General features: G+C 41.6%; 4 protein-coding genes across 10 annotated transcripts in view; 2 read left to right on the forward strand and 2 right to left on the reverse strand.

Annotated features, from left to right (window-relative positions):
* Nucleotides 1–2,524, forward strand: part of LOC131263845 (diacylglycerol kinase 1) — an 83,522-nt gene extending 80,998 nt beyond the window's left edge. For all 6 annotated transcript variants that reach the window (XM_058266109.1, XM_058266111.1, XM_058266112.1 and 3 more), the window contains one exon: nucleotides 9–2,524. In XM_058266109.1, the coding sequence (XP_058122092.1) occupies nucleotides 9–98 (90 nt within the window). In that variant the 3' untranslated portion in view covers nucleotides 99–2,524. The remainder of the gene's footprint in view (nucleotides 1–8) is intronic.
* Nucleotides 2,525–3,878: 1,354 nt separating this feature from the next.
* On the reverse strand, nucleotides 3,879–5,631 carry LOC131263880 (ARL14 effector protein-like). 2 transcript variants are annotated; one of them, XR_009178261.1, is made up of 2 exons: nucleotides 4,994–5,631; nucleotides 3,879–4,918 (listed from the first exon to the last, which is right to left on the reverse strand). XR_009178261.1 is itself a non-coding variant. In XM_058266158.1 (1 exon), exon 1 carries the CDS (start codon nucleotides 5,563–5,565, stop codon nucleotides 5,098–5,100), a length of 468 nt encoding a protein of 155 aa, XP_058122141.1. In that variant the 5' UTR covers nucleotides 5,566–5,631; the 3' UTR covers nucleotides 4,939–5,097. The 2 variants fall into 2 exon arrangements, 1 of the variants encoding a protein (XP_058122141.1); XM_058266158.1 differs by lacking the exon at nucleotides 3,879–4,918 and having other exon boundaries at nucleotides 4,939–5,631.
* A 294-nt stretch (nucleotides 5,632–5,925) lies between these two features.
* LOC131264837 (methyltransferase-like protein 25B) lies at nucleotides 5,926–7,726 on the forward strand. Its single transcript, XM_058267104.1, has 4 exons — nucleotides 5,926–6,141; nucleotides 6,198–6,404; nucleotides 6,467–7,234; nucleotides 7,308–7,726. The coding sequence occupies exons 1-4, from the start codon at nucleotides 5,926–5,928 to the stop codon at nucleotides 7,458–7,460; spliced, it is 1,344 nt and encodes a 447-aa protein (XP_058123087.1). The 3' UTR covers nucleotides 7,461–7,726.
* A 789-nt stretch (nucleotides 7,727–8,515) lies between these two features.
* Nucleotides 8,516–9,765, reverse strand: LOC131263876 (uncharacterized). Its single transcript, XM_058266152.1, has 3 exons — nucleotides 9,624–9,765; nucleotides 8,722–8,962; nucleotides 8,516–8,636 (listed from the first exon to the last, which is right to left on the reverse strand). The coding sequence occupies exons 1-3, from the start codon at nucleotides 9,763–9,765 to the stop codon at nucleotides 8,516–8,518; spliced, it is 504 nt and encodes a 167-aa protein (XP_058122135.1).
* Between the last annotated feature and the right edge of the window lie 3,321 nt (nucleotides 9,766–13,086).

Here is a 13,086-nt window from a genome sequence, read left to right on the forward strand (position 1 = left end):
TCTTTTAGATAAAACTTACACACAAAAATCAAGTGCCAATGCTGATGGCGCCCCGTTCCGAGAAAGGGAGCGGATTCTTTAGCTTCCTGAAAAGATGACTCACGAGAAAGCAGAGCACCGATATCGTGCTCCCAAGTGAAGCCTAATAATAAAGCTTCAAACCTAAGACATGGCGTGAGTGTGCCTCTCAACGAGTAAATTTTTCAATCGGTCCAATTTTCCATCCCAACTACACCACCACCACCACCCGTACCGTACCGCTAACGAAGAGGAATGCACTGGTAGAACAAGGCGCGACCCGGACGGCAACTAACTGATAGCTTTAATCAAACGAAACTTAACCAAAATGCACCCATTCCCGCGTCACAATGCATGCATCGCACTAAATCACCCAGTCACTCAAGGCGCCATGAAACAGTAATCTCTGAAATCGCATCGTCAAACGTCAATTTATATTTTTCGTAGATTTTCTACTCCTCGCTCACATACGTAGGTTATTAAACTATTGTTTAGTAGCCGCTGTTACTATCAATCTTCAATCCCGGAGGGTTTGCCCATTGTTAACTGTCCATGTTTATCAATGAGAACTGCTGGCAAGTTTTAAGTTAAAAAATAAAACATTATTTGTCGTCGAGATGTAATCAAACCAACCAAGTAGAAACCATAAATTATACACCCTTTCCGTTTAGGGCGTGTATGCCCTTCCTTTAGAATTTAAGCTTAAACCACCTACCCGTATAGGATATATTTCACTAGAAAAAGGAAAACAATGTCTTGTCTCTGTTATCTCCCTATCGTAAGTTCGTCGATCGAACGTTGATCTGTTGTTAAAAGCGCCTATTATACGTTTATCGTTCGCTGTAACCCGTTTCGAGAGCGCTCTAAGAGATGGTTGAATTTCGATGGTGCGTTTAATATAAAAAAATATATATACTATCATATTTATACATAGCTTACATAGATAAACCATCGTACCGTATTATATCCGTATTCATGGGCATGTAAGAAACATCGTAATCTCATTGATGGAACTCTGTGGATCTGTGGCAATAGCTGTATCTGTTACCGCGCTATCCCTTTGCTGTATTAACGTGCTGCATTAGTTCGAGCATATTGCCATATATACAACATTATTACGGTATATATTTACTCCTGTGGTTAGCTCATTATAAAGATGGTACACAACACAACAAACACATACGCTCGACCGGGAAAAACCCGGTTGGACAATACACGGTACAAAGAATACAAAATGCGATCAAACTAACACAAAACAAACACAGTTCATTGCAGCTATGTGCGACTGGTTCATGTGCTTTAAAGACAAGGAAATCTTTTACGGTTCCGTTTCGTCCACGGGGTTGCGATTTCGAGGGGAATTGCGAAGCGGGCGGTTCGGTCAAGGGCAATGCAGCATCAACTATACAAGACACATTTTATCACCCCTAATGAAAAAAAACAAAACCACAGACATATCTCAAGAAGGAAACACATGATTTTTTACCTTTCCTCCTTTCATCCTAGTTCCTAGCGAATCTATCTTTTAGCAAATAACCGAGGAAAGTGTTCCGTGCTTTGTGCTTCCGCTCAAATCGTGCACCCAAAGTGGACAAACTGGCGAAAGTATTTCTTATAAGTGTTGAAACATATGCATAACGTTACTACGTCCTATTGCGGCCCGGTAGGAAGAAACCTGTTTCTCGAGAAAAATGCACATATTTATTTAACAAACAAGAAGATAGACTACAGTAGTGAGAATACGATGAAAGTTACAGCTCACTGAAAAGAAGTGGCATCATGAGGTAAGGCATGACTTCCGACAGCCTTATGTGGTGTGTGTGTGTGTGTATATAAAAGAAGGGGAATGAAATGATAATAAAAGCGATAGCACAGCTAACGAAACATTATCCCTGTTTGGCGCCCCTAATGCTGATACGGAACGGCCGAAAACGCGATCATTAAGTAGAAGATTAAAAGGAACTGTAGAATCTCTCTCCCTCTCTCTCTCTCTCTCTTGCTGCATCGAACATATAGTGTAAAACAGGCGATGCAGGATGATATACAAATATCTATATATACATCGTAATGGAGCTATATTTCTTTACAGCCCTTCTTGGGGGCCAGACTAGACGAAAAGTATTAGGATGCTACTTTAGTTCGGTTAGGAAATGCTTTTGTTTTTGCTTCGGTAAGAGAAACGAAACAAACACCACAGTAGCAGTTAACAATTACTATTACAAACTAATAAAAAATGAGGCCGGTTTGGTGGATCGCCACCTTCCCCGCTTTGACCCCGTTGTTTCCGAGCGATGATGGACAGGCCCAAAACCCACCCAAAGGAGACCCACAGACCAAAGTAATTGAGAGCAGGGATCTAATGTGAGGTGAGAGGAAAAAAACACGATGGCTGCTGCCAGGTCAGGTCTGTAAGACGTGTGACTTTAAAAACAAAATAGCTATACAGATCCCTTACACCTAACAATTGTAGATCAAGCGAGAATCGAAAAACTAATGATAAATGATAATAAACAACTCAAATTCTAAAGTAGATTAAGATGAATGAAGATATAGAGTCTATTGTGGGAGGGATATAAAAGTAAAGGACACATACAATTATTTAGACACCAAGAGTGCTGTAGACAAATGCGTTGGACATTTCTCGGGATTTAGTTAGCAGAATAAGCAAAGGTTATAGTAATCGTTCGGCAGTTAGTAAGTAGCGAACCATCGAATCTGAATCTTAACGTGTTTCTTAGCCTGTGACTTTGGGAACGATCGGACGATCGTTTCGTTTCCCCTAAACTTTACCTCTTTCTTTTGTCCCGAGCACATTGCATACTTCTAACATTCTCATATATCTTACATATTTCTTTCGCACTCGTCACTTAATTAAAACACTACTCGACACGATACTCCTGCGGATATGGGATCGGGGCGGGAATCAAAAAACCGTACTTTTAAACAACTCGTCTCGGTGGCATCGGCAAACCTGTGCAGTCAGTCTGCCCGTATGCGCTAACCACACCGGCGAAAACAGTAGTTTGAGGCCTAAAGCTGTTTTTTATACAACTCGCAGATCCTATCGGACGCGCCAAAAAGAGGAGAATGCAAAGGATGTAGAAAAAAAGAAACATTAAAACATTGAGCGCACTCGGATCTCGGCTGTATATATAGGGAAGTAGGAGACATTTTAAAACCTATCTAAGCGTATCAAATGCGTATATGATCGTAATCGAACGTTAAGTACATTTAATGTACAGCTCGAAAGTATTTATTAATAAAGAAAAAAGAAAAAGTCATAGGTAATCGTAAACCAAGTAAGATTAAGTTTCTATTAAGCGGAATATTCGGTATTAGCTGGGCTAAGCAACAAGTCGTCTAACGTATTATCGAAAAACAGAGCCCCCCACACTCACTGCTGCGATTTGAAATTATTGATCAACGAGGAAGAGCAGTGGGGTTTATTCACACACTTACAATAAGTCGTTATTTTTAACTGTAACAATCTCTATCACCTATCATGTCAGCTGTCTTGTGTGACCTTGCGTGTGGACTAGTGTATATTCTTCTAGCTAAAACATCAACAAAAAACTATCTATCTAACTGGAATTAATGTACATGCATTAAGAGATCTACAATAATTTTTCTTCTACCAAGATAATCCTACGAATCTCAGTATTTCTGTTGGAAAAAGTTAAATTTCTGATGTAACATAAACTAACTGTTAGCAAACAAAAAAAATAACACAAAAACCAGAAGAGTCGCTTAGGTGAGCGAAGGGAAAAGACTTGTAATTAATGGTACTAAGCCTACAAAGAAACACAAACATTCGGACCAAACGGGGCACTAGTAAGAGTTTAAAGCAAAACCAAACGAGAAACCTATGGAATTGTTCTCAAACCAGAAGCACATCTACTCTATATTCAAAAACCCAAAAACAAACCCTCAAAAAAACTGCACCAAAAGCACCACAACCGTTATAAGAAATTATTTATCAACCGACCGGCACTCAACTATGCATAGCCTAATCACCCGAAGAGTAGGAACGGTCTCGGAGCAAACCTCGGATACCTTCATTATACATTATTGCGGTGAATATCTACAATCCTTCTGTGTGCTTTACTCGTACCCTTTAGATAGAAATTATTGTCTATGACCAAGTTTTAAACGAACCTTTCTCTGGAATGTCGAAACACTCTTTACAAGTTCATTTCTTAACCAAAACCCAGTCAACAGATGAACATATGTGGGCCAAAGAACTCCTTTCCTAATTTCTCTGCCAGAACGACCCACATTGTCGAATCCATCAATATTGCAGCGAGTTACAGAACTATTTGTACGATACTTTTTAATGAAAGACACTACTGATCTATACAATCTGAAACCCTACTAGCATCTTTTACAAGCTCGTACCAAAATGTCCTTGTCGGTGTCCAACGTGTTCTGTTTGGTATCTTTTTTGTACATAGAACGTCCCAACCCCAATGCAAATCGTTGTCCAATATACGTCCGAGTCTCGACGAGCCAGAGCTTCGTGTATTGGACAACGGTTTTCCCCGATTCGGCCTTGCGTTTTCCCAACCCGATCTTGTACATACTTGCTGCCCATCGTAAAACCAAAGAATCTCGAGGAAACACACATATGGCACGCTCGTTTGGTGGATAAAAGCGATCATCTGTTGCGGTGGAGTTGCTCCTCACTAACGATAGATTATTTATGTGTGTACATACACACCCGCACACCTCCCCTAGAAAGTAAAAATGTGATCGAGTTTCGAAGAATTCTCCATCGGTAGACTATTCGACCCGTCTGGGTTTATCTATTGCCACTCCTTACTATATTACCACTAGCTCCAAACTCAGCTGTTTCAGTATTCGATGAGATGTACTATAAAGCAGATACAAAGCTATACAGACACTAAAAAGAAAGAAGGAAAGTAACTTAATAAACCTGTATAATTTATTGATTAATGTACCTATAAATAAAACTAACAGAAATAAACCAAATCTACACGACAACGTCTTCTTATTCTTCTTGTTGGCGTAACGACCTCTTTGGTCATGCCTGCCCGTTAAGGACTTCCGTCTTCTGTGCTGTTATTTCGCATCGCAGCTAATCTCCTCATACTGCCACTTCCTGTTCTTGCGGCAGACCGGACCACACTTCTGGCTGCGGCAGTTTTCGCAGGGGAAATGGCAACCGGCGCACGTTTCATCCAAGCAGTCGCACAAATCCTTACCGCCACTACGTGCCGCACCTTTTTCGTTTTGCGAAGTCGCATTGTTTTGCTCGAAACTGTTCCACACTCGCTGGTTCTTCCGCCGCTCGCGCCTGGACTTTTCCGGGTCAAAGTTTTCCATAAATTTGGAGTTCTCGTCGAACAGCTTGTCCCGGCTCTGGCGCCCTCGTCGTGGTGGCTGCTTTCTCAAAGCCATCGGTGCGTTGTCCTCCTGTTTCTCGCCCTCCGATTTGTTGTTGTTCGCTGACCGCGCCCGCTTGGGCCTGGAGATCGTCATCGGTTCCGTATCATCGGACGAACTTGATATGTCCACACAGTTGTCCATTTCGTCGGTTGGATACAGATTTCTGCGGAATTTGTAATTCACAGCTTTTCACTTTATGAAGACCGTTTAGTTTGTTTGGCAACAATAAGATTAAGAAACAAAAAATGACTTTTGATTTGAATGCTGTCAAACTAGAGCGTTCCCAGTCTCTGCAATGGGACTTTTACCTATTTAAATTTATACTAAAAAAATCATCGCACTGAAGTAAATAAAATATGTTAAAAAAAAACACCAACATATTTTAGCTACACGATGCGCTTGATTTTACCACATTTTTATTGAAACTTTTTTAACAAATGTTTCTACACTAATCATGGCAACACTGCCACATGTACCCAAAACAAAAAACATAAACAAACGATGGCGAATCGCTTCAGTGCCCAGCAGCCTTTCGATTATAACGATTATTTTTCGCGTGCTGTTACTTTTCTATACAAGTACAAATGGATATTTTATTCCAACAACACCAAGTTCATCAGAAACGGCGTCCTAGACGCGATGCCTCCGGACTGGGTGAACGATTTACACGGTGCATCGATCGACGAATTCAACCGCATTCCGCTTGGATTTGTTAAGGTATTATGTGCAATGACCACGATCCATAAACCACAATTAAATCCATTCTTCCGTAGGACAGTTGGTCACCCTCATTCCTTGAGTTTCTTACCGAGCTGAAACGGCTATCCGTGGAGTACGATCAGCATGACGGCGTGGTGCCAAAAGCGCGAAAAGGAATCAGCATTAAAAAGTGTTATGAAATAGAAAACCTCACAAGTTTCATAGACACTGTGCGGCCAGCGCAAGAATCGGAATTGCTGATTGATTTTGGTTGTGGTGTGGTAAGAAGCAGTTTATAGAATAATACAATATGGTTCTATAACGGAATTTTCGGACGTTGTAGGGTCATTTAAGTCAGTTCATCAACGAAACATCTGGGAGAAGTGTTCTCGGAATAGAAGGAAATTTCCGGTACATGCAAACAGCACAAAACCGTCAAAATGAAAAGTTTCCTTCATCAAGCCAGAAAGTACAGTATTTGAACCATTTCATTACGGACGACTCGACCGATACCATCCGACGGGAAGTGGAAGAACGCTTCTCAAATTGCCAGCAGGTATCCATCACGGGGCTACACGCTTGTGCGGATCTCTCCGTATCGGCCATTCGGTGTTTTTTGTGCTCTCCCTGGGTGCAACATCTCATCATAATGCCCTGCTGTTACCACAAAATGTCAACCAAGGCCCAATCGGTCAATGAGGCCCGGTTTCAAAACATGCCCATGAGCGAGGAGCTAGCTGGATTGTTAGTGGATGGCAAAGAAGACATCATTTGCCGGGCATTTTTACGTCTGGGATGTCAGCAAACGGCAGCTCGATGGAAAGATCTAACAATCGAAGCGCATCTTCGGCACGGACGGATAATGTTTCGCCGCGGATTAATTGATGCTGTACTGCGCGCTGGTGAATCGGTTAAGGTTGGCAAGGTTCAGCAGATTCCCGATGAAACGACAGTAGAAAATATGCTGCAACAATTCACTCTCGAAAGCGAAACGGAAGCCGATGCCCGATGGACGGATGAACATCGGATGCAGTTAAATTCTCTTCTCCGGAAGTACCCCGATGGACATAGGTTGGCAGAATATTTAGAGTGCCTTCAATCCTGCTTGCAGGTAAAATATTTTTTAAAGATATTTTTTTTAAGTATAACTTACTGAACAATTCCATGTTATTTTTGGTTCGCAGGCTGTTTGTGAAAACATTATTTTACTTGATCGAATGTGCTACATGGAACAGGTAAGTAAACGATGTGGCATAAAGATGGTTCGGAATCTGGTGCGGCTAAAAAACGACGGACTGTCGCCGCGTTGTTTTATTTTCTATGCCTCAAAGGCATAGAAATATTGTAGCACGTTTCAAACTTGAGGATAACTTAACGGCAATAAAATACTACAATATTGTTCATGTTTTACAAGCACTAGTATTTATTTTTACAACATAATTTATTTTACAAGAACAGTGCCGGTCTAGATAACATGGTTCTGAATGTTATGTTTTTACTTTTATCCTTCTCGTTATCGATGTATATGCATTGGGGATACGAAATGGAAATGAAAAATAACAAATTGTCCATGAAACAATGTGCAATCTCTTCTTCAATGTCGAACGTTTTTCCTCCGGCCAAACGAATCGACACAATCAATATCAACCATCATCATCGCAGCAAGAAAATGAACTGAAGTAGGTGGAATCATAGACGATGGAAAGATTAACTACGTTTCTCAGGCTTTTCTCAATACGTATCTTTGCATTGTCCGCTATTCCGCGCCCGTTTTACGCTAGGGGTTTTTTCTTCTTTACCTAGATGGGGTTGTTTTATGTTTTAGATTAGATAATACTTTCGTTTAGTAGACATGATCGCCCGCCGAACCTCGCCCACCACCGGGCGCCGCGTAGAAGTGTCCCAGCCTTTTTGGTAGCGCAAACTAACTACTACTACCACAACAACCCCTACCCGGTGCCCGGCTGACGCGGTTCGCGCATTTGGTTACGCACTTACGGTAACTTTAACTGCTCCCATCCTGCCAACCCATCGCCACCGATCGCAAACCCCCAAATAGAACTGAAACCACTATGGATCCGTGGATGGCGTGATTGCGTGCCTTCCGCCCTCGTTCCGCATTGTCCTCTTTTTCCTAGCCCTTTTCTTCTCGTGACTGTGATTGTTTTACGTGTCCTTTGCGTCCTAGTTTATCTCTTAATTTTGTATGCTTGGGGGGTTAGATATTATTATTATTTGGTTTTTACATTGGCAAGAGTGGTAGTGTTTGATATTTCCCTTTTCCAGTTTTTAAAGTTCTGTGCTCAAGGATAAGAATGGGAAACTGGAGACCTGGGGAAGTTGTTAGTGACGGGGTAACATTTGCTCGAGAGTGTTCGATCGATTACTCCGATTACTTTTCCGCCAGCTCGGAGTTGTCGTTGTACTGATGCAGCTGCGTTTGCTGATCGTATTGTTCCGCTTCCTGCTGCTGTTCCGGACGTTGATGTAAGGCGGTGGTGGACGCATCACGGCTGGGAAAAAGGGTCATACATAAAATGGAAAAGAAATCGTTGAAAGAATATGCCCAGCTAAAGCACGTCCTGTTTGCCATGTTACCTATAGCACCGGTAAAGATTCGATACTCCCGTGTGCAGACAAGCGAGATAGGTCAGTTCCGCGCCGTTGTTGCTGTCGGATTCGATTTCCTTCGTCAGATCGGACCGCTTGCCGTATCGGGAGCCAAGGAAGAAGCGATCATTCCTGGGGACCACATTCACCTGCCGCAGGTCCTTCGCGCCGTACACATGCGATCGTCCGTATCGGCTACCGACGAAGAAGGGACGCTTGTCGCTGGCATCTGTTCGCAGTAGAAAAAAATCCATCGGATCAATTATCTTTGATGTGGTGGAAAATATCATTCGTCTTGTCTATGTAAACCTTGCAAAACTATCTCGTTTCTCGGACAGTCGGTAATGTTTGTTTGAAATTTCCCGTTCCATCCTAACATCCATCGGTTTGATGTTTTCATAACCTGACACTTTTTCCAATGGTATAGAGAAAAAAAGAATGGAAAATACCACAGGTCGTTTTTCCTTTTTCATACGATCGAGAAAAATCTGCAACCAATTTTATCCAATCGTTTGCGGTTGAAGGCGATAAACCGCTTATCGATTACCATATCGGTTAAATCAAACCCTCCAACGGGACGCGGGGGTGCGCTTCACTCTAGCGGAACGTTATATGATCCGTAAGCTAGCATACTTTTTTTCTTCTTTACCTTAGTATGCTACGACCTGGAAAGCTCATCATAGAGGAGGAAGATTTATGGACCGTAGATAAAACGATGTGTTTATAGAGATTTGATTTTTTTTTTTTGCACGCAAGATGGATTGAAACGTTGGAGAGAGGTCAAATAAGGGATAAAAATATGTTTTTACAAAATCAAATTAAAATCAATGCATTCCATGCTGTAGTGAAGACTGGTGCAGCAGTAGTACGATGAGTAGTTTTCAACTTACGTTTATTATCGGCATACAGACTGGTGCCGCTCTCCAGCATTGGATCGGCCTCGGCCACCGTCGTCAGCAGGAGCGCACCGAAGACGATCAACCCGATGGTGCACAGGGCGGAGGTGGTCTGCTCGCGCGCTAACTGTCTCATCTTTGGAAAAAACGTATGATATTGGTACGCGTGTATTTTCTATTTAAGGAAACAATTTAGTATTAAACAAAGATTAGTTAAATGTATAATAAAATTCAAATGAGATGCCAGGTAAAACTCTTGTTGAATAAACATGATTAAAAGCCTGTTTACACTCGTGGTCTTATCCCAGCCGTCTGAATCGTCCGTGCGGTGGAAACGATACTGTTTACAATCACTATTCTAGGTTTTGCTAGACTTTCTCGCCTAACGAGAAGAGAGAATCAATTATGTGATTCTTTTGTAAAAACATAACAAAAAAGCTCCACTCTTGAGCGTTATAGTTAGCATATGTTTTCCCGGTTAACATTCCTTAATCCCTCCCACCCACCGCGTTCGACGGTAAAATGGTTCGACGTCCTACAGGAAAAACCCAGCTTCCCTTTGGCGGTACCGGGCTACCGAAGGCATTTCTAATTACGATAACAGCTGCCGGAAAACAGCCTCATTGCCCGATGCGAATTGATCCCGGCGCTTGATACACCCCGCGACAGGGAAACCTTTTACCCAACAATTAACCACCTCTCCGAGCTTTCCTGGAACTCTTCGGCGATCCATCGGTCGCACCCGGGCGGGCTTTCGGAAGTAGTGTCATTTTTCTGACTCATTTAACAGGTTTCCATCGGTAATCACCGTCATGTGGGCTTCCTGGGCCACCGAGCGGATGGTGTGTAGTCTTAATTCCTATTTGAATGACTTTGATTGGGGAAAAAATGTCATTCCAGCAACTAGAATCGGCTCCATCGTTATATTGTGGCATGTATGTACATACGCTAAGTATTGCACGAACAAGGTTTCAACGCTTCTAGCATAAACGGTATCATTATTATCATAATAATCCAATTCTCTTTAATTTGCCATGCATTCATCTAGTCATTTGCGGTCACTGGTGTAAAGTTCCTATTAAAAATAAATAATATGCATTTGAAGGTGCAATAATTTGCCATCGTTTCCCTCAACAACACACATTGTTATAACTGTATTAAAATATTATCTTCAAACTTTCACTGAGAATAATTTATGTTCATTGTTTGCCTTAAAAATGATAAAGAGAAAATTATTCAATTTTCTTTCCATCTCTTACCGCAAAAAAGTAAAAATGTAAAATTACCCGTGTTCCATGCAAATGTGTACGTTGTCGTATTAATTACACGCTTGCACGTTCTACTTTAGCAAATTCTATGTTTTTCCATGATTATCTTGTTCTCCGCCTTGTTAACATGGCATGTAATAATGATTTTATTTATATGACTTTGAAGTATGCGAGGAATAAACGTCTTTAAGCATTTTCTAATGTGTTTTTACATCAAAAGAGTACCGCAACGAGGGAACTAATTGCCCCAAGGGAGCTGCGATAGCGGAAAGTTAGATAAAGATTGGCTTTACCGTCTTGTCCAAACGAAAGCTGTTTTCCTTCCGTTCCACGATCACAAATTGTTATTGTTTATTTTCTGTACGGGCCACTTCCCTTTTACTTGCCGCCTATCTAGGAAAGACTACAAAAGGTAATTCATCAGTTGATGAAAGAAATTTGAATTCAGCTCAAAGCTTTTCAATTCAATCAATTTTCTGCCGGTGTTATCATAATCTATGGTTGATACTCTTGTGGAAGAGAGAAATTAATTGAAGTGGTGAAAACACACAAAAAAAGGGAAATGGCTAATGTGCCCTGCGCTGCCATCGGGATATGGTGTATGCTTTTTCGTTTACCATCATTTTCAACATAAGTCTCCTTAATCATTTACTTCATGCACTCACCGTAGGTTGCTGGCAGATGCACAAATGCACTCATTTTTCCCGCACTCACAATAAAATGGCTTGAAAAACAGTTTCAAGCTTTTGCTCTTCACTTTCCACCATTTGGACAGGCACGTAAAACTGTGCTCTAGTTAACCCCAGCACCGGGAAGGATAACAGTGAAATTCGAGTCCTCAACCTGCATCCTGTTTTAAACACAAGCGAAATAAAAACCTCGTCTGTGTGTAAGCACGTGTGTCATCGTTGGCTTTTGTGGTTTAAACAACGGCACAAAAACAGAATAAAAGTCTAGCGATGACACAAACTGGCTGAAAGGTTACACAATTTATGTTTCAAAATACCCTCCCCGGTGTTCTACCATTTGTGTATGTAGATAGACTTACTATCCTCTCCCCTTGTCGCTTTTCCTCCAGGGGGAATACAGGCTTATAATCCATCCGCACCTTTGCCCCTATTTTCCGGACACCGAACAACCCATTTGACACCACTCGTCCTCCGGCTAATCACACTAATCGTAAAAGGGACGCTGGGAATGGATTTAATCCAACGTTTATCACCCTAAACTAAGACCCGCGCTAAAGGATGTCCTTGGTTTCGTTCATATTTTTGCGTAAAAAAAACCTCAAATTGCCGGGCTCGTTAAATTAACCGATTGGCTTTTATGCATTAACTGTTAAGACGAGTTGTGGCAAAAATATCATTTACTCATATGACGAACATATGACTCCAATTAATGAATGTGGGAGGAAAAGCTAACTCGTCCGGGGTGGAACGAAAGCCGTAATCAGACCGCCTGGAAACCGGCTCCCGGGAACTCTTCGATGCGAAAGGAAACGTTTATTTAGCTAATTTCGCACGTCACTACCTTGTTGTTTCGAATCGGTAAGCTCAGCATGGATAACCAAAGAGAATCAAATTTATCCACCTCCTTTGTTAGATTTCGTTCTTGAGAAGAATTCTAATGGTAGTTGCGTACGGTCTCAATTTTGAATTGGACAAAAACGGAGAGTCGAACTTCAATAAAGGCTTTGTATTATAGGTAGGGATACCGTACAATGTAACTTAGTTTATTGCAAAATTTTGATGAATACGATTAATGTTTCTTCTAAAATTAACACAAAGAAAAAGAATATCATTTCTTTCCTCCTCGGTTTCGACGCTTGCATATTGTTCTAATTTCAACAATTCAAAGTTCATCGAAACAAAGTCGAAAACTGTGTTCCAGAAGTTAAAGTGTCAATTTGAAAAACATTTTCTCATACGGGGTGGTGAAAAAGCGAAAGAACAGCCTGTTTCCAGGCCCGTTGTCGTGAACCGTGAACGTGTTGCCTCAGGCGATCGAGTGTGGCTTATGCGTACTTCTTTTTACTGCCACCGCAATACCATACTCTCCCCACACTTGTCATGAGGTTCCTTTTCCACGGTTTTTCTAACCTGATTCCGGTGACGCTGAGTCCGTCATCAGGTTCTGTCACACTCTGGCACCGAAGCCGGAAGTTCACTGTGTCGATCAAAGGCACACGG

This window comes from Anopheles coustani, chromosome 2 (assembly GCF_943734705.1).
Source record: "Anopheles coustani chromosome 2, idAnoCousDA_361_x.2, whole genome shotgun sequence".
In the NCBI taxonomy this organism is placed as follows: Eukaryota; Metazoa; Arthropoda; class Insecta; order Diptera; family Culicidae; genus Anopheles; species Anopheles coustani.